Consider the following 21100-nt stretch of genomic DNA (forward strand, 5'->3'; position numbering starts at 1 on the left):
CGCCAGTGAAGTGAACGAGAAATACTTCAGTGTAATAGATTGGCATCGAATTAAATGTTGTTTTTTGGGTTATGAATGTTGTGTAAATTTATTTGACCACTCTTTTAAACTCCTGTATGAAAGTTATTTTGTTATTAAATGAACTGACTCTTCTAATTAAGCAGATTTGTAGCTCGATAATTGGGTATTTTGTTATCGCAAACTCAATCGATATATTCCTTACACAAAAGATGTTGGATTTTATGTTAAACCTGTTCAACCCTAGGCCTATTTTTGAGCCTGTTGCCTGAAAACAACAGGTTCAGTTTAAAATTATAATCGAGAAAATAAATTATATATTAATAATTAATAAAAAATAATAATAAAAAAGAAGGAAACCTTAAAAACTACAAGGTGTGTTTGAATAATTCTGGTACTTAGACTAATACACACACACACATACACACACACACACATATATATATATATATATATATATATATATATATATATATATATATATATATATATACATATATACACACACAAGAGTAAGAGTAAGAGATGATGTATCATAACAAAAAATACTGTAGTTAAAAAAAAAATGTTTTTTTTTTTCTTTCTGATCCTTATACCATTGGAATCTGCAGAATGTGTGTGGGGGTGTGCTTGTATCGTGTAATGGCTGATTACTTGTGTCAGTTTTGTTGTTTACACATTTTTTCTGTCTGTTAATTTAGCCACTTGGTGTTGGATTGTGTTTTGTTTCGGTGGAAATGGTCTATGTAGTCTTATAACTGAGATTCTTCCCGTACTTCTGGTATGCCGGCTTTGGATGCTTAAGAAAGGATTTATAATTACTGTCCTGGCTCGGGGTGGAAGGGGTTAAAAACTGAAGTGAAACTGCTGCAGCATGTAAATGTAGATCTGTCTCTGTCTGGTTTACAAAACTGTAAGCTTTAAAAAATATTGAACATTTTGATGAACATGTTTACGTTCTCATTTGGCATTTGAAACTCTTGTTATTTGTCATTTCTTCTGTCACCGAGGCAACAATAATGTCGTCAACCGGACAGCAGGGCGTTCTGTAGTGCAGTCTGGCATGCTAATTTTATTACGCATTTATCATCCAACTTTATTCATACTCCAGTGCTGCAGGTTTATAGTTAAAACTTCATTCAGACTTTAATATCCTGCAGTCATATTACAAGCATCATTTAATTATGATTTTTTTTTATTTTTTATATAATGTTTTTCAATGACATGTTTATTTGTAGATATCTGAGATATCAAACTGGCCACTTTAATTGGTACACCTGCTCATTCATGCAGTTATCCAGTCAATCAACCATGAGATCTTAATGACTTTGACTGTCGCAGGGTTGCTTGTTGGCTGATTTGAGTATTTCAGAAGCTGATGAAATAATGGGATTTTCACACAGTAGGGTTTCCACTGAATAGACTGGAAAAAAAAAACAGCCAATGAGCAGTTCAAAGGTGAATCGCTAGACCGGTTCAAGCTGACAGGAAGCCTATGGTAATTCATTAAAATATCCACTTTTTACAGCCGTTGGTGAGCAGAATATCACCTGAAATTATGTTTCGAACGTTGAGGTGGATGAACTACAAGAGCAAAAGTCCACATGGGGTTCCACTTCTATATAGTTTTTAACAGTGGAAATTGTTGCAATGCAGTTTTAAAAATTCAGAATAACAATGAAAATGTTTCAAATTAAATGCATCAGTTCATAATAAATTTTACTTCTCTTAGCCCAGAACAGGAATGTGAGGCTACAGTCGTCACAGCTTCTCCCAATCTGGACTGCTGAAGCTTAGAAACAGATTTTGAAATACTCAGACAGCCAATAAAAAAATCTGGAAAAATCGGAATTGTTCCAATTTACCTCTGTAATGTGAGCGTGACTTTTGGATGGTCCGTATCTCGAGGATTCCACAGAGTTTTATTGTGATTGTTGTGGCTAAAAATGCAGAGTTGTTCATTAGTGAATTATGGAAGTTGCTAGCACAGCAATATATAAATTTCACATGTGTAAAGACTACACAAGACTTTCTATGATAGCTGCACTCTATGATTCTATGATAGCAGCATCGTCAGTCCAGTTCATGGTAATCACCAGTGCAGGTATCCTGCATGTCAGTAATCTCAGTGCTGTTCTCTGAGTGTAGCGAGCTCACTTACAGTAAGTTACGCTCAGGTTTAGTTCTGTTTGCTAGTGTTGTGTATGTCATGTGCTGTTGTGTAAGTCAGTCAAGCTATTCAATGCGAATATCACTCAGACTTGCTTGGTTGTGAGTACATCAGCATAAGTAATACAGTCAGAGTTAAGAGGCTGTTTCATGGGGACTAGAAGAGGAGCTGCTGTTAGCGCTTTAAAGCCACCAGTGATAATCCTGTTAGAGTAACGATCTGTCATTTTCTCCATGCTGTCAGAGACGATGGAGCTCTGCATGTGTGTGTGTGTGTGTGTGTGAGTGACCACATTGTGTGCCAATTATTACTTTGATCTGTGCTTTTCTGTCCCTGTGGCAATTTTGTCAGTTTAGATTGCACAAAAATAATCCTACAGCTGTTGGGATTATTTATGGAAATTCTGCAGAACACTTTATTTAAATAACCTTCACACACTGAATTGCATAATGATGCAAGTACAATAAGCCTTCCACTTCAGTCCACTCTCGACTTAATATAAGCTCTCCACTGCCAACCATTCATCTAAACATAAATCACTATTCAGAGGAGACACACAGCAATGTCGTAGCAAAACAATGTATTAGTGTAAGATTTGTTGAATACATTATCTAATACTGCTCATTAGCTTATACAACAATCACCTAGAGTCCAGGTTCAGTAAATCTGCTTTAAAGTTTTAAATCTGCTTTATTTTCTGTAACTCTGTACATTTTATGTAAATAATTAAGTACTCTGTTGCCAGATTCTGATGCCAATGTGTAAAGCCTCCAGTATTGTGAGATCTCGTTTTCCCAGATCTCCTGCTGTGAGCTTACCTGCGAGCTTTAGTAAACATTCAACCTGCATAAGTCTTGTGCTTTTTGTACACGGCTTCGACTCAGCAAAAAAATACTTTGCTGTAGTTGCTCTTGGATTTTAGGTATTTGAAGGTATATTCTGTATACTAGCCAGTCACAGACTTGAAGGGATGCAATCTAATATGTAAATCTAGCAGCTCTAGAATCAAACGATCAGGGCTGAGCAATTATATCATGATGTCTCAGTGACGTATCCATCCATCCTTCCATCTACACCGCTTATCCTACTGGGTTGTGGGGAATCTGAAGTCTCTATCTCAAGAGGCTTGGGACACAGGTCATGGTACACCATAGACAGGCTGCCAGTTAATCACATGACACACAACTTAATAATAATAATAATAATAATAATAATAATAATAATAATTCATTTTATTTCATGGCGCCTTTCAGAACACCCAAGGTCACCTTACAAGCAATATACAGGTCATTGCATAAGACAAAACACATAAACAAACAGAATATATATATAAAGTGCATTTAAGTCTCAATAAAACATGTTATAAGAAAGCCTGTATAAAAAGATAAGTCTTAAGACGCGTTTTAAATGTCAGCAAGCACTCGCTATTGTGAACATCGAGGGGAAGAGAATTCCATAGGCGGGGGGCAACACAACTAAAAGATCTGGCACCCATAGTAGTAAGTTGAATCTGAGGTACCACAAGAGAAATTGAAGATGAAGATCTGAGTGCACGTGAAGGAGTGTAAACCTGGAGAAGTTGAGTAAGGTATTGTGGTGCGAGATTATGAAGTGCCTTATAAGTGAGTAGCAGGATTTTAAACTGAACTCTATATTTTACTGGAAGGCAATGCAATTGCTGGAGAACCGGAGAAATGTGATCAGTATAAGGTGTTCTAGAGAGAACACGAGCTGCAGAATTCTGAACCAGTTGAATGCTTATGCAGCAATTTGGAAGGAATACCTGTAAGAAGAGCATTGCAGTAGTCTATACATGAAGTGACTAGTGCGTGAATGAGAACTGCAGTATTATTATTTGAAAGAAAGGGACGGAGACGATTAATGTTGCGCAAATGGAAGTATGCAATCCGTGTTATATTATTAATTTGAGCTTTAAAAGATAGTGTGCTATCCAAGATGACACCCAAACCTTTAACCTGAGAGGAAGGACAGATTGCAGTATTGTCAATATGTAAAGAGAAATAGTTAGATTTAGACATAACTGATCTAGTGCTAACAAGCAGAGCCTCAGTTTTATTGCCATTTACCTTCAAAAAGTTCACCGAGAGCCAGGCTTTAATTTCAGCTAAACAGCTTGACAAAGACGGCGGAGGAAATGAACCAGTGGGTTTGGCAGACAGGTAGAGTTGGGTGTCATCCGCATAGCAGTGAAAATTAGTGCCATATTTCCTGAAGATATCACCAAGAGGAAGCATATATATATAATGAAAAGAAGTGGGCCCAAAACAGAACCCTGGGGAACACCAGTGATGACTGTAGATGTTCTTGAACTAAAACCTTTTAATTGAATACGCTGACTGCGCCCAGATAGATACCTAAACCAAGACAGAACAGTGCCAGTAATACCAATGGAAACTAATCTGTCAATAAGTATGTTATGTGAGATAATATCAAAGGCAGCGCTCAAGTCTAGAAGGACAAGTATAGTTAAAAGCCCAGAGTCAGCTGCCAAAAGATCATTAGTTATTCTGACAAGAGCAGTCTCAGTGCTGTGGTGGGGACAAAAACCGGATTGAACTGTTTCATACAAGTTATTGTTGGACAGATGTTCACGAATTTGAGTTGCAATACACTTTTCAACTACCTTAGAGATAAATGGTAAGTTTGAAATGGGACGAAAATTTTCAAAATTGAATGGATCACCCCCTGGTTTCTTAAGTATGGGTGTGATAATAGCAGATTTAAGAGATGGAGGTACAAAACCAGAACCAAGTGAAGCATGAACAATTTTGGTAATCAACGGCAAAAGGGCTGGTAAACAAGCTTTTACTAAAGGAGTTGGTAGAGGGTCTAACTGACAAATCGAAGATTTAGATTTACCTATCAGACCTACTGTCTCTGAGATAGTTGGTAGTGTAAAATTAGAGAAAACAGAGTGGGGAGGTGTGTGAGTGATAGACTGACAAAAATCATTTGAAGGGTACCAGTAGGTAATTGCCGATGTACATTCTCAACCTTAGATACTGTATAAAAAAAGTCAAGAAGCGATCACATACAGTAGGTCAGTAGAATACATATCAGATGGCAAAGAATCAGGTGGTTTCAGAATATTGTTTACCACTGTTGTAAACTTTTTCCAGAGAAGACCAGGAGACTTGGATATCCTTGTGCAGTAGTCTTTATTGTAGATACACGATGAAACGAGTCTGCAAGTCAGAGTGTACTGGCACGGGTTCTGCAGTCATCAAGTCTGACTTAAAGTTGTAATACATTGTAAATATACACATTTTAGGGGGCAGTCCCATCAGATAGAGACAAATCACTCAGGTGACAATCAAAGCATGAAAGGATGCAACAGCCCCCACACCAGATCCTGGAATTTCACCCTTAATCCCATTAACATAACAGTCTTTCTCAGACCTTTAATCAAATGGCCACCTTAAACAATGGGACAAATGGCACAAAGAGACAGATGATAGCCTGAGTTACCTTGCCCCTTTCCTTTCATATTAATGAGATACAGGAACCACAAGTCTAATGTAAAGTTTGAATTTAACTAGCATTGTAACTTGATTTGGCTTCTACATGATCCACAAAATATGCTAGAACTAAAAGGAAATAAAACAATGACTTAAAATTATTTTCCCACACCACCAAGAAAAGAGACCTAGAGTTCTCATTGCTACTGTATCTCCAATTATGTTGGAGTAGTAATCGGATTTAGCTTTAGTCAGTGCATTTTTATAATTTTGTATATGTTCAGCATACATTTCTTTATGAACAGTAAGGCCAGACCTGACATACAACCTTCACACACTATAGACAATTTATAGACAGATGCCAGTCAGCCTGCAATACATGTCTTTGGACTGGGAGAGGAAACCACAGCACCCAGAAGACACCCTGAGACATAGAACATGAGAACCCTGCCATATGTCCTCCAAATAACAACGTTTCCAACAAAGAATGTTAATACCAACATAAGCCAAAAAAAAACACTTCTATAAAAATCTCTTCTGACCACCTTTTTATGGGAATAAATGATGATCCTGGTTACCGCTGATGACATAGATGTGTCAACAAAGCCTGCTGAAAAATCTCAGCACAAATGGAGAGTAGCAAACCAGAAAATTCAGCTGCATGGTGGATTTTTAGGTGGTTCTTTTGTAATGTAAAGCAAACAATTAGAGAAAATGAGTAAAGAAGGAAATCAGCCCCAGTATCACTTCATCTTCCTTTATGTCTGCGTTTCTTATGAACGTTGATGGTGCAGTTCCAAAATATTCCACCTTATCTTTTCTAAATGTCCTTGTTTCTAAACTTCCTTTGTTTTGGTTTTTTTTGTTTGTTTTTTTTTAATCAAAAATGAACTTTTAACTAATAATATGGAAACACTATAAAAAAAGGTTCTGGTCTGTGGTAATTGCACAGATGCAGCAAAGCGGCTAGATTAGAAAAATGGCAGAGCGTGTCTTTAATGATGTTGAAGCAGCTTGCATGCTCAGATGTGGGCCACTTCAGCAGCTGGAAGGATATTTGTCTTCTTCTCGTTAATAAGCACGGCATTACAGGAGGTGACGCCGGGCGACTGAAAGCCGCTAAGCTCCTGTCTCTGGTACTGTTGTCTAGAAGTGTGTTTCCTTACCGAGACACACTATTGCATTCTACATCCCGACAGGATTTATTTCATCACCCCAACCTCAGATCTGATACAAACACACACACACACACACACACACATGCACGCACTGACTCATGCCTAGCACGTTGGTGAAAAGCAGATGTCACTGCATTAAGTCAAATCATGTCACGTTATCCTCTCTATCCCTCGTTTTCTGGGTGTAGAGTAGACTGCTTGGCATGCTGCTTTGTCCTTGACAGATGAGTGTTTGTGTGAGGGCTCATGTAGAGCCAGTGTGAGAGAGGGGTGGGGAAGGACACACACACACACACACACACACACACACACACAGTGGTCTAACATGCCAACCTGCTTTGCGCTCACAGGGAAGGCCCTGCTGAGAGGAGAGAGTGGGACGAAGGGATGGTGGGCTGGTGGGATGAGAGCTCAAGAAAGACCTTCAGGGTTTCAGTGATGTGTTTTTGCTTGTCAGCTCTGCCTTCATAATTGACCTTCATCTGTATTCATGCCAAGGTGTTACTGCTTCACCTTCCTTTGTGGCATTACAGATCTCTCTCTCTGTCTCTCTCTCTCTCTCTCTCGCTCTCTCTCTCTGTCTCTGTCATTCTGCTGCATTTGCATACATTTTTCAGGTTTTGCTGCCTTTAAAGGAAATCTCGTAATTTTTCTTCTTTCTTAAAACTCATAATCTTTTTTTTTTGTTGTTTTCTTTATTCTCTGTCCATCACATGAAAAGCGTATAACTAATTACTGTAAAACTAGAACTGACAAAAAAAAACACATGTAAAAAAAAAAAAAAAAAAAAAAAAAATTGTTAACTCCTCAATACATGTTGAATTAGGTCAATAAATATTTAAAAATACGTTCGTCCTGATGGACACCTCATTTGTTCTGTGGTCACATAAGTGGAGAACACTGGACACAAGGCAGGAATACGCTCTCGGAAAGAAAGATTAAAGATTAATATTGTTCTTTCCACCAGATCTGCAGCTCTGCTATTGGCATCATTTCTCTTCTGACTGCTGTTCATCCATCACAGTGCAGCCAAACATGCATTAATGAGAGCTGCTATATCTGCCCTCTTCCTTATACACCTTTGGCTCAAGCTCAAACCGAAAAAGAGTTCAGAGCCCAGTTTTCTGTTTTTTTTGCAGCCAGTGGATGGATATGGATCTTCAGGCGATTAGTGTGAACGTTTTATTGTTGCCACTCGTGAGCCTTGTTCATATGTAGTTTTGTTCAGCATTCACAGGCGAGCAGTACAGCAGGGGGCTGTTAGATGGCAGAACAGTAAAGTATTTGAGAGACTGCGCTAGAAAACAAGAAACAAGCTGCCTGTAGTTTTTCATTTCCTTAACAAGAACCATCACAGCTTCTGTAGCAGAACTAATATCGCTGCTTTATCCAATCACAGGCGTTGATGTAAATTATTTATTTTATTTACCTCTGTTCTGATTAGAGACGTGGCGACATGGCTTGTAAAAGAAAAAAACAAAGACAAAAAAGTATTTAATTTTTGACAAATGGACAGATATGCATTTATTATTAGGAGATCTGATTCAGAGTAGATGTTTTATCTGTTTAAGTTTGTGGTGCTAAAACGTTACCACAACCACAGAAGGTTTGAGGGTTTTTTCTTCACTTAATCTTTAAGCATTAATGTTAACTGCAAGGAATTAGTTAAGCAAGAAACTTATGCAACTGGGTCTTTACACATTTTAGTTGAGTAACCCTGAAGTACATCAAATATTTCTGCTTACGAATGCTTTGCTTGCGCATATTAAGGTTTTATGTTATCTGTTAGCATTTCTGGAGAAAACAGGATGCTGATCAGAGTCGGCCATTTTAAGGTCTCTCTTTCTCTCACTCTCTCTCTCTCTCTCTGTCTCTCACGAGATCCTTCTAGTCCACTGGAAAATTTGCCTAGTAAAAAAAAACTCACAATAAGCCTCAAAAACCCGGGAGCATCAATGCTGACTTTGATCCCTTACTGGAAATGGCGTCTCAGCTGTACATTCATACGACTTTGTTTACACATATAGGTAGCTTCTGATCATCGTTATAGATTCTAAATGATTACTTATTTGACATTCTACATATTTGTGTGAATTGAACAACTTAGAAATGAGTGAACATGTAATGGTTTTTAAATGAATCCACTAGTTATCCTACGATCCAGCTCGACATAAACATGTGATTAAGCTAACAATGTTAGATGGATAAAATGGATGGATGGGAGTTGGATGGAAAAGAAGATTTTATATGTTTGGGTTTGTGCACTAATTGATGAGGGAATTAGAATGTCTTCTTTGTCCCAGTGTGTAGTGAATCAGGTCCTTACCAGTGGCTGATCTTGTGTATATGATGTACTGACTCACTGCCTGGGGAGCTGATTGAGACACACTGAGTCATTCACAGACAACAAATTCACATCTGAACGGATGAATTTTTCAGATTTAATGAATCTTTTATTTTAAATCAATTTATTTGCAACTGAAAAAAATGAATAAAAGTGCTCTAAAGATGCCTCTGTACATTATGAGAGAGTTTCCTACAGATGTGCTAGCTAGATATTAAGTTGAAACACATGAGACAATGAGGAATCTCTGCTTGTGGTTGAATAAGAAGAATGACCCTCGGTAGTGCTTCATGTTTCAGATGATCGAATACTCTTCCTTTTCTTCCCTTGCTTCACCGCTAATCCTATAGATTCCAGGTATGTTTTGTGTTCATGCTGCACAGACCAGGTATAAGCTGAAACAGAGCGCATGTTGTGCATCAACACTCTGATGCCACAAGGCAAGAAAGGTATTTTTCCTGACATCCTGAGTGTAAGGATAATCAATCAGATGATTCTTTTTGTTTAGCCTTATGGAGCTGATGACATTTTTCCCAGCTCTTTCTCAATCACACAAATACACACACACCACACACACAATCTCACACTGTTCTGTCCATGTCCCCGTCTCTTTGTAGTGTTAGATTAGAAGGAAGAGGATTTCTCGTGGGAAGAAAGAGGAGGGTCTGTACTATAAGAAGGAGGCAGCATGAAGTTTTTTCTCACTTCTCAATGCATGTATCTGCAGTGTGAATATACTCGGCAGTAGCAGCCCGCTAGGGGACCGTATCACCGTGGCAACTAGAGCTCTTTGCAAATGTGTCTGTGTGAACCAGGTGGTTTCTTTTTTTCTTCTTCTTCTTCTTTTAAATTTATGTATTTATTTTTAGCTTATATGACTAATAAGAGGAGATGTTACCCCCCACAATATCCGATATACACACCGAAACAGGATAAGCTGCTTTATAAAGTGCTGCTGTCAATTTGTGATAAAAAACGCTGGCACTCAGCTCCATCTTCGCGCTCCACACCGCTTTGTGAGTCACTCATTTACACAGTCACTCGTGATTATGTCGTCGTCGACATTGATATTATGACACGTCACTGACAGGAGTACTATATTTGTGATACCTCTGTACACGATTGTGCATAAAAAAAAATGATTTTATCAAATATGACTCATGCATTTGTTTGCTATCTGGCTTATAAGCGAGGATGTGGCTGCTGGAGGAAGCATTATAATGTATCTGTATAATGCATAATGATCTAAATATAGAGAGACACTGTGCAGTATTATGAAGCCCTTTGCTGAATGAAGATGCATCATCTACAGTAATTGAAGTAGTCAGTGAAGTCAGAGCTTATTTCTGCCTAAAATGGCTTAAGGACTGTCATATTGAGACAGACATCATAACAATGTGCTAAATGTGATTTTGTTAATCCGCGTGGCTGCGCAGTCTCCCGTCAATTCAGCTCTTTTTAATATCGTCTTGTAACTTAATAAAAAAGCATCTAATAAAACTAATACAGATTACTTTCTGACAACTTATGAATCATTGAGCTAACTGTGTGAAATAGCTTCACAGAAAACAGTACGTTTATTGCATTTCAGTTTCAGTCGTTTTTGTGGTTGATTTTCACACATTATACTTTACAATGCACAAATAAATGAATGTTTTAGTCCAATAAAATTTCCCACGTATCTCAAACGTAGTCGATCAGCAGAAATATTTGGTGTCTCATGTTTGCTTTTACCCTCAAAAACCAACAAAAAAATGTCAGGGGTTTCAGTTATTTCAGAAAATATAATGCTCACAGCTCTAAGGTTTCTGATATTATTTCACTTTTAAACCTGAGGAGGTGTGGCCTAGAGGACATGTTATAAAGCTTCATTAGTAAGAGCTACACTAGTAACTATCAAGCTTCTTGTCATCTTGTTTGGATGAAATTTACATTCTAAAGAAAAAGTAATGTATGACTGTTATAGTTTAGTGGTTGACTTCTGGTTTTCTCCCACTGTGTTTGCAGGCCTTGCATTGGTCTGTGCTGCTCCTGGCTTGGAGGAGATGATGCACTGAGTATAAACCCTTGCTTGTCCTAGCTATGAGCCATCAGGAAGCACCGCTGGGCTACGAGCCAGTTGAGGCACCTGAAGCCGACCTGGGCCGTCGAGAGCAGTCCTCCTCCCAGCGCAGACGACACGAAAACTCGGGCCGCTCTCGTCATCATCACAGTGGGAATGGCAGTGAGAACAACTACTCCCAGACTGGGTCACAGCGTCAACGGCGTCACGAGGGCTCCGAAGGGGCCGGGCGACCAAGAACCTCCCGCAGGATGCCTGATGAAGGTGACGTGGAACAGCAGCAAGTTCAGCGGCCTATCCCACGCCCGGCGGTGAGCCGCTACCGCAGGCAAGGGGACACAGAGGCACGACTGAGGGCTCAGCAGCAGCGGCAGAGGCAGAGAGAGAGGGAAAGACAACAGAGGGAGGCAGAAAGAGCTGAGCAACAGCGACTGGAGGATGAAGAGGACAACCACAGTGAACTGGCCCGTTCTGCAAGTACAGAGAGTGGCTTTCACAACCACACAGACCAGGCCGAGGGTGACGCCGTCATGGCATTGGAGGCCGAACCCGAGGACGAGGGTATGTACGGTGTTGCACTACGACCTGAAGCGGAAGAATACTCAGAGAATGCTGAATCTGAGCAGCTACCCCAGTATCCTCCCCAGCCTCCTCCACTTCCCCATGAGCCCCTGCAAAACATGGAGCGGCCAACCAGACACAACACTGAGGCACTGAACCCCGGTTACTCCAACTATGTTTACACCCAGGCTCGGCCTGATGATCAGCCCTATTCTGAGGCCTATGCTGATTACGGAGTCCAGGAGCATGTGTATGAGGAGATCCCAGAAGCACCTGAAGGAGACATGCCTCAGCAGCGTCGTGCTGGGCTTCGGCTTATGGACCGTGATTCTTTTGGGCAGCAGGAGGCCGTGGGCTCCAGACTCCACCACTATGATGAGCGCTCGGACGGCGAATCCGACAGTCCCGAGAAGGAAGCTGAGTTTGCTCCTTACCCACGCACTGACAGCTGTGAGCAGGACGAGGATGTTGAGCATATCGAGGATGAAGGGAATAAGAGTTTGAGCTTACAGAGCCTGGAGCACCCTGCAGCAGAACAGGAAGCAGTCCGACACAAAGAAGAGCAGGACGAGGAGGGAAAGCTTCGGGAGTCAGTGAACGAGGGAGGGAAAGGAGAGGATGGCAAAACCCTCATAAGCAGCCCCTCTGAGGAGTCAGCTCAGATCAGAAGCAGTAGACAGAAGAGAGACGCCATCTCTCTGGCTATCAAAGACATCAAGGAGGCCATCGAGGAGGTGAAGAGCAGGACGGTGCGTTCACCCTACACACCAGACGAACCCAAAGAGCCTATCTGGGTGATGAGACAAGACTTGAGCCCCAGCATGGAGTCGGACCTGCAGCCACCACTAGGGGGAGATGTGAGTAAACAGCATGATTATGACCATGGAGCATTTTGTTTGAAGCTGGTTTAGATTTTTTCAATGAAGTGTTTTAGCATCCTGTCAAGGAGAGGGGGTTTATGGGCAAGCATAACTTAATCAACTCAATCAGTTAATTGGGTTGAAATTATTTTAATAATATGCATCAATGAGCATTAAATATATTTTTGACCAAAAAAGAAACATCATTAATCTAAGCAGGTGTATTTTGCATCATTGTACAGCACAATAATAATAATAATAATAATAATAATAATAATAATAATAATAATTTGGATGTAAGTTCACTCTCACTCACTCACTCATTTTCTACCGCTTATCCAAACTACCTCGGGTCATGGGGATGGATGTAAGTTGTCTGGAAAAAAAAAATCTAGAACTACAATCCCAAGGTTTTTTACTTCTGTTGAATTTTAAATATGCAATCTGCACATAGTCATCATTTTTATTTTGGGTCTAGCATGTTAGTTCTCCAACTACTTACTCCCATAAAGAACTGCAGATCAGGGAGTTTCTAGAAGCTTGTTGTATTTTCCCTGCTCCTCCATTTATCTTGTGCTTGCTGCTGGGTACGCAGTGGGGTGAACATGTCTCTGCACAGTGAGTGCTGCTCTCTGGACAAATCTCCTGCCTGAGGAAAATACAAGGTGGCTCCAATACACACCGCACTGACTTTACTTCCCTTAGCCAGCAGGACTTATCTGTATTCTGCCATGGGAGCATATGACTCGTGCAGCCAAATGGAGAAGCCTTTAACCTCAACCACAACAAGGTTTGAGAAAAGGGAGGGAGGGAGGGAGGAATGAGAGCGAGAAGCAGACAGAGAGAAAGATAGGGAGGGAGAGAGAGAGAGAACGTGACAGAGAGAGAGATAGCGAGACATAACAAGCAACAATTCCATCTAGTCACGAGTATTAAAGCTTCTTCTCTCCTTCATCTATCACACGGTTTTCTCACGTTTGAGCTGAAATATAATGATTATCATGTTACTATATAGAATTATTAACCTAATATACAGATGCTATGTAACTGTTCTCCAGCCTCCATCTTGCTGAACAGTATCAGATTTCATCCTGGCTAGTCAAGGCAATTGATATCTTTCTCTATTTTTTCCATCCATGCACATGATAATCACCAGCTGTGTGTTTAGGGTAATGTGTCTTATTCTGTTTTCATTGTTGCACCACACAAACAGCAGCTCCTGGATTGTATAGCAGCATGTAATGCAGAGCAGGTATAGCATTTGTCTGAGTCCTATTCAGTAGCACACACAATTACTGCAGTTTAGGGGATTCAGAAAGGGTAGAGAGATCTAAGATATTAAGGATTATTTAGTGATGTGTTAAACTAAAATATTCCACCATCCAAGTAGGGAGCAGAGAAAAGATTTAGTGTGGAATCGAGCTCACTAGACTCGCACAATCACACCGGCTATGTGAGATTGCAGATATTTTTGTCAGTTCACTTGAGATTATTCTGACTGCAGATTCCACATGAACTGTTCCTAGTTTATGTACCAATGCAAGACACCTTTACTGTTTGAATTGTTTCAATTCTACACCATACTGTAATCTATACCAAATGTTTGCACTTACCCTGTTATTTAACAGCATTAGCACAACTTGTCTGTCTTCTGAGAGGAAAACATGCAGCTAGATCAGTAAGATCTTATCATTAATTCAAACCACATCTCTTGTTCCTGAAAGTCTTAAACACACCTCACACCTCCCTCATTCAAAATATAACTCGGATGTATAGCCCAATGGCCAAAAAGGCCAGACCAGTTCCATCACACAATGAGCATGCTCTTATAGAAAAATAATCAGTGACAGTATGGTATTACAGGCTGACATGACAAAAAATGTTTTATGACAATGACAATTTATTTACATAGCACAATTAATTACAACTTCCATCGACCAATGTGCTTTCCATTAGGTCATTAAAAACAGAAAAACACACAACAAACAAACAGAAAAATTATAAAATCGTACAAATATCCCATCAGCCATACGCTTTTAAAAAATAAAAATATTATTCTTATATATAATATAAATATAATAAGATTTTATTCTTCTTAAAACACAGTGATTTAGCATCAAATAGGATTTTGTATTATTGAAAATTAATGCTTGATGTCACTTCCTGTAATCAAGTCAGCAGGAAACAGTCGTTTGACGATCAGACACTTTATTGCTCTCTGTAAAATAAAATTGAGAGGAAGGTAAAATCCAGCTTGTCATCTTATGAGCAATTCCACTGTGCTGAAGACTCTCCCTCTGGGTTAGGAAGTGTACTGAACATTTCAAAGCACAAACACCTCAAACTATGCCCTTGAGTCTACTTACAGATAGTGTACTTACCACATCAGCCCTTCTTTATTTATTTATTATTAGTCTTGGTTAATATGCTGCGTATGTTTTACCAGTCCCATGTGCTGTTAATGTGCCACTGATAATACTTTGTTTAAAATATAACGTATACTGTAGTTATGTATATTAACATCAGCTTGATTTTTAGGTGTTCTCGATCCTTAGATAACGTTTTAAAATCATTCACATGACTCCTCCAAGGTGTCCACAGAATTTAGATCACCAGTTCATTATATTCCTCCCTGTGATGTCATTTACCCCATGAGTTCATCGCAGTATTTTTGCCTTCTACAATATAATTTATTTAGTGCTGCCAAGTGACACAGAAGGAAACTGTGTGTAAATAATTCAGTGAGACTCACGTAACAAACACCAGAGGAGGAAAAATGTCTTTCTTCCATAATAAGCTCACATCAGCAATGATTCTGGGTGAGCAAAGCGCTTCTTTGTGCCACGTTTCCAGTTCATGGTGCAGGTGCAATGGGAGTATGTTTATATGATTTTAGTATTCGAACATAGTAGAGCTTACGGTGGAATGTTGTGTTTATGGTCACAACATTTGGGCTCCTAAATCATTTAAACTCTGTAAGCGATGGAGAAACAGGCTTTGAAATGATTTGAACAAGATGTCACATGACGTTTCACTGGTAATCTTAGACATGTAGGTTTCACAACACACTTTGGGCTCCTAAATGATCAGATAATATAATTGACATGACAATAAATAAATCCAGAATTCACATGATATTCTTGTCATATCATCCAGCTCTCTGATTGGACTGTCTATTCAGCTCACCACCATGTTATTAAAAGAGGTACAATAGATTTGCTGCTTGTGTAGAGTTTCAGTAGAAATGAGGGACATGTTTGTCATAGGGCTGTAACAGGAGCTGAGTGTTCTCTAATTCCAGGCCATAATGTATCCTGATCCGTTTCAGAGCTACACCAGAGTAACTCGGATTAGACCCAGTGACAGTCACAATCTCCTTTTTCTGTGTGCAGTTTTTTTTTTAAGAACTACCGTACAGTTTCTTTTGTTGTAACTTTTAAAGATGGAGAATTTTTGGATGTACCAGGATGACGGGCACAACGACGATGAGGCTGAGGATGTTTCGAACCATCAAATTGATGATGTGTGTTTTTGCAGGATTGTTCTAGGAGCATCTGTTTCTCTTCTTTTGTCTCTTATGTCTTCTTTTCTCTTGTCATTAGATTCAGTTGTCATGAAGCTTTAATTAGAACTTACTCAGCATCAGTGTAACCACATTAAAATACTCCAGAAATAGAGTCGGGTGATCAGTGATATTTAGCTGTTCGTCTGCTCTCTTTTCGATACTGGAACAAGCGAATTATTTTCTTCTTCATTTTCTTCTTTGTTTCTCTGTATAACTGGATGTGATATAAGTGAGTACTTGTCACTAGATTTTTCCTTTGAACATTATGAGATTTGAACATGTATTGATTAGCGTATAAAATAATTAGCTTTGACTGCTAATGTTCTATGAGGTTATTTTCTGTATCTTTTCTGTAAAATGCTAGTGCAGTAATTTACCCCTCACTTGGTTGTTAATGTACATGCTTTATGAATAATATCTTTCTGTCACTGTGTTTAATACTCAGTACAGTTGTGTGGGTAGATAGCCTCATTATATTCAGTAGAATTGTTTATAAAATCAGATAATAGGAATGAATACGATTGTTCCATGTCTCTGACTGAGTGAATTGTAGTGACATGCTGTTCAGATTTAATCAGAATGAATTTGTACTAATGTTACGACCAATGTTAAAAGACTATAACAATTAATACTGTGCAGGAGCGAACAAATGTTACCATGCAAACAAAATGTAGAACATTATCACTGTGTGAAACATTAAAGCCATTGTGTGTGAAACATTAAAGCCATTGTGTGTGAGGTAAATCTCAGTTGTACTGTAGTATTCTTCTTAGTCATCTATTTCTATAGCAAAATGTTCTTGCCTATACCTTTTAGCATATTGTGTTATCTTGTCTTATCTTATTTATATATCCTGATTAATTCTGATGACTCATATTAATGATCGTCGTCTTCTTTCTCAAGTCTCCAGGCCCAGCCTCCACCTCTCCACAGGGGGCGGAGTCTTCCAGCAGCAACCTGCTGCAGCATGAGGGGAGTGAAAACTTTGAGTCTCCATCTCCTGCTAGCAAAGAGGTAGGAGCCCAATATGTGTGTGTGTCAACGAGGGGGAATTTACTGTAATATTAAAGTGTAATCGTTTAAAGAAATACTCCGGCAACTTCCACCCATCATCTATCTATTGTATCTGTAACATATGTACATTTACAACAGACAAGAATTCCAACATGGGCCCCTGAGTGGTGCACAAGGAAAACGTTCACTATCACCCTGCTTTCGGAAGATGATCAATTGTCCAAAAAGAGCAAACTAGCCCATTGTTTTAGGGTAGGAGGGACGGTATGATCTTTCTTCCCTGCCAATCAGTCTGACTCTAGACAGTTGTTGGCATCTGTGAGCATGAGTGTTTATAAGAGCTTTCCTTTGAGTCTGTTACACTGCTCTGTGATGCAGCATGAACAGCAGTTCAAAAGCATACCGTTTTCTGGCTTCTCATGTCTTAGCGAAAGTACCTGTTGGCTCTTATCCTTCCCTGTTATGTGATGGAATAGAGCAGGATGGTAGGTTTTATACAACTTGACTGCTCAAAAATTCATGAGAAACAAATAAACAAAGACATGAGAAAAGCTTTCCAACAGTACAGCAGTATAGTGAAAAGTTATTTTGATCATGTGGGTTTTTATTTATTTAGATTTTTTTTTTTTTTGCACTAACCATCAGGCAAAGTTTTAGATCTTAATTTACAAACCGAATTCCTGAAAATCTTCTACAGCAGTTTGTGTTTGCATTTATTGACTGCCACAAGACTCGTCCTTGGTGTCTGTTCTTGTCTAAGTAGACAATTCTAAGTAGAATTCAAGTCACTATCACTCACACCACCAGTACAGTTGCTGTGGATAAAGATTCAATAATAAAATGCAGGAATACATTGTGTGTTAATTGTTGAATACATTTGTATGACATTTCCTGCATACTGGTTTTTAGTTGCTGTTTTTTTTTTCTGTTCTTGAAATGGCAGTCGAGGAGGAGCATTGCTTCATTCCCAACATATGTGGAAGGTGAGTGAGTCAGAAACTCAAGCACAAACTAATAATAAAATGTGCAGCTCCGCCATGTTTAATAATACTAGTTACATTCATCACAGTATGATCTCCATTTTGACTCACTCCGGGAACTTTTCTTTGCCTCGTGTCTCAGTTCCAGGCCCATGTGACCCAGAGGACCTCATCGACGGCATCATTTTTGCTGCAAACTACCTGGGCTCGACGCAGCTGCTGTCAGACAAGACACCGTCGAAGAATGTGCGCATGATGCAGGCTCAGGAGGCCGTCAGTCGCATCAAGGTGAGCAGAGAGCGTCTCTCCGCTCGGATTCTGTGTGAGACAACTGAGTGAACTTGCGTGTACTTCACTCTTTCTAGTCTCATTTCTGCAAAACACCAGAACAAGTTTAAGGATATAGAAATAAACATAAGTATGACACTTTGAGGACAAATGTAGAGAGACGATTGAGAACCTTTTTCTATTTAATAAGACATAACCTAAATATTGCATAACGATGTCCCACAAGTATTTTACAATACAGTTGATATACCATGCGTTCAAGAGTAGACAGTCTTACAAGCTTTGTTGGTCAGATTGTCAGGATTAATACATTTACACCCCATTTTGTGCTTTGTGCTACTTTTTTTTAGGGATTTTTGTAATGCTGACATTTTTGTAGTTATGCGGGAGAATATTAAAGAACAACTGATTACTTTTAAACATCACTAAAAAAAATTCTCATCTACAGTAATCTTTCACAAGACCTTTGGGATCATTTTTTGGGATTCTACTTGCATTTAAGCCTGATACACCTATGTGGAATAGTAATGAAGTTGCATATCCCAAAGGACTGCAGACATTTGCCACCTTCCTCCTTTTCATCCCTCTGTAGCATAAAGTCAGTCAGCTACATGACTCAGCGTTTTCTTCCATCAGCATCTTAGCAGTATTTGTTCACCATAAAAAATGCTGTAACCAGCACCGACTGCTTCAAAGTTCATCATTAGAGCATCAGACTCTCAGTTGAATTTATAATGCAGATGAGTCATGTTAAAGTGAAAAATGTCCAGTTGATGATTTCTACACAAAGTAGGCTGTAAAATTACAGAAGAAAATTCAGCTAAAAGCCACAACATGAACTATTTGAATGTTAATACACAACAAGCTGAATCTGATACTGAATGTTCATCTTTCTCTCTTATTACTGTATTTACACATTTTACTAGAGTGGCCTTGTGAATAATTTACACATTAACTATTTAACAATAGATTTAATTGCAATGTGGTTTTTTTTTATTCTGTATCAAATATTTAAATCATCAGTAAAAGAAATGCTAATAAAAAATATAAATATTTAAGTGGATGTATTGTAATAAAGAATTCTGAAAAAGAATTAAATATCTAAACACTATTAAAGCTCACAGACTTTAAAACAAAAAACTACAAAATGCAATCCTGTGCATCTGATTATTTTCTAAAAATAAAAAGATTTATTTAGTAATCAAATAGAAATCCAAAAAGTTAAATTCGAAATCTGAAAAAAAAGTTTATTATATAATAATAATAACAATAATAATAATAACAATAATAAGTATTATTGTTATTATTATTATTGTTATAAAAATAATGTAAAAAAAAAAAAAAAACTTTTTTATTATTATTATGTGTATTAAAAAATGTAAAGGCTTCTGGTGTAAAAACCTAAACCAAATCAAACATACGAAACAGATGATCTGCTGTGGTGATCCCAAACAAAGAACATTTCATAATTATAATTATAAAGAACCATTATAATACGTTTTTAAACTGAAGGTCACTTGTCAACGTTTAATACACCAAAACATGAGGCTGAACAAATATTTATTTTAAACAGAAGTCACCAAAATGAATACAAGATTATAAGTCCAAAAGACCTAAATTTACAATCGAGTGTTATTTTCACCTCCTGCTTTAATGCAAAGTGAAGTGGTGCATTATAAACACAGCACACTGACAGAGCTCTGATCCTCCTTGGTATTTTACCTGGCTTAGTAGGAGGTGATGAATAATAAAAGGCACTACACCCTGGTGATCTCAGAGCTCACAGAGCTGAAGGAGCTCCTCTGAGCGCTGTGTTCACTTATTTCTCCAACAAGGTGGTGTGTGATGTTCCACTTCCAAAATGGGCCAAGTCACTTGTTATTTATGTATCTGACACTTTCCTCAAGCATTACTTTTGACTAGTGACACAGCTGTCCCATTTCTATTAAAAATTCTATTTAGGGATTTAATGTAACGGTTGTAACATCGCTGTCAGATCATGTTGGTCTCCTGCCACCATCTACTATTCCTTTTTTTTATACGGCTGAAGGAGAACAGTTGCATCCGTCCATTAATTATTCATGTTCTGCGCAATTCTTTCATAGCTCGATCAACTCATGTGATATCATGTCTTAAAAAAAAACAAGATTCACGACACAATGTGGTTCAGCCTCAATCGAATTTCGCAGCAGATTTCAATTCGCTTTGTGCAGCTGCCTCTTTTTGACACAATGCTTTGTTAATGTAAACAAGCAACGAAACAGTTTGAGAAAAGCGCAAGTAGGACATCTTGAGGTGAGCGTGGAATTACATTTAAAAGAAAAAAAAAATACCTTTCAATCAGCCAGAGAGCCAGTATTAAATACTTGAAATTACGTTTGATTTGATTATGATTATGATTCTTATTTAAAATATCCAGCCAAGTTGCAGACACATTTTAGTGTCTCACTCAATGACAAATGTCAAGTGCTGGTTTACTGAAACAGGGAATTTGTGGTTTGTCTGTATGACAGGTGGCCATACATACACACACACACACACACATACTGTACATACACACACACAGCAGTATAGCTTGGGT

At 38.6% G+C, this 21100-nt stretch overlaps 1 protein-coding gene across 3 annotated transcripts in view; it reads left to right on the forward strand.

Annotated features, from left to right (window-relative positions):
- apba1a (amyloid beta (A4) precursor protein-binding, family A, member 1a) overlaps positions 1–21100 on the forward strand; it is a 52408-nt gene that overhangs the window by 23337 nt on the left and 7971 nt on the right. For all 3 annotated transcript variants that reach the window (XM_060882910.1, XM_060882912.1, XM_060882911.1), the window contains 4 exons: positions 11197–12669; positions 17141–17251; positions 18195–18234; positions 18374–18519. In XM_060882910.1, coding sequence (XP_060738893.1) covers positions 11272–12669; positions 17141–17251; positions 18195–18234; positions 18374–18519 — 1695 coding nt within the window. In that variant the 5' untranslated portion in view covers positions 11197–11271. The remainder of the gene's footprint in view (positions 1–11196; positions 12670–17140; positions 17252–18194; positions 18235–18373; positions 18520–21100) is intronic.

Source organism: Tachysurus vachellii, chromosome 12 (genome assembly GCF_030014155.1).
Source record: "Tachysurus vachellii isolate PV-2020 chromosome 12, HZAU_Pvac_v1, whole genome shotgun sequence".
Lineage (NCBI taxonomy): Eukaryota > Metazoa > Chordata > Actinopteri > Siluriformes > Bagridae > Tachysurus > Tachysurus vachellii.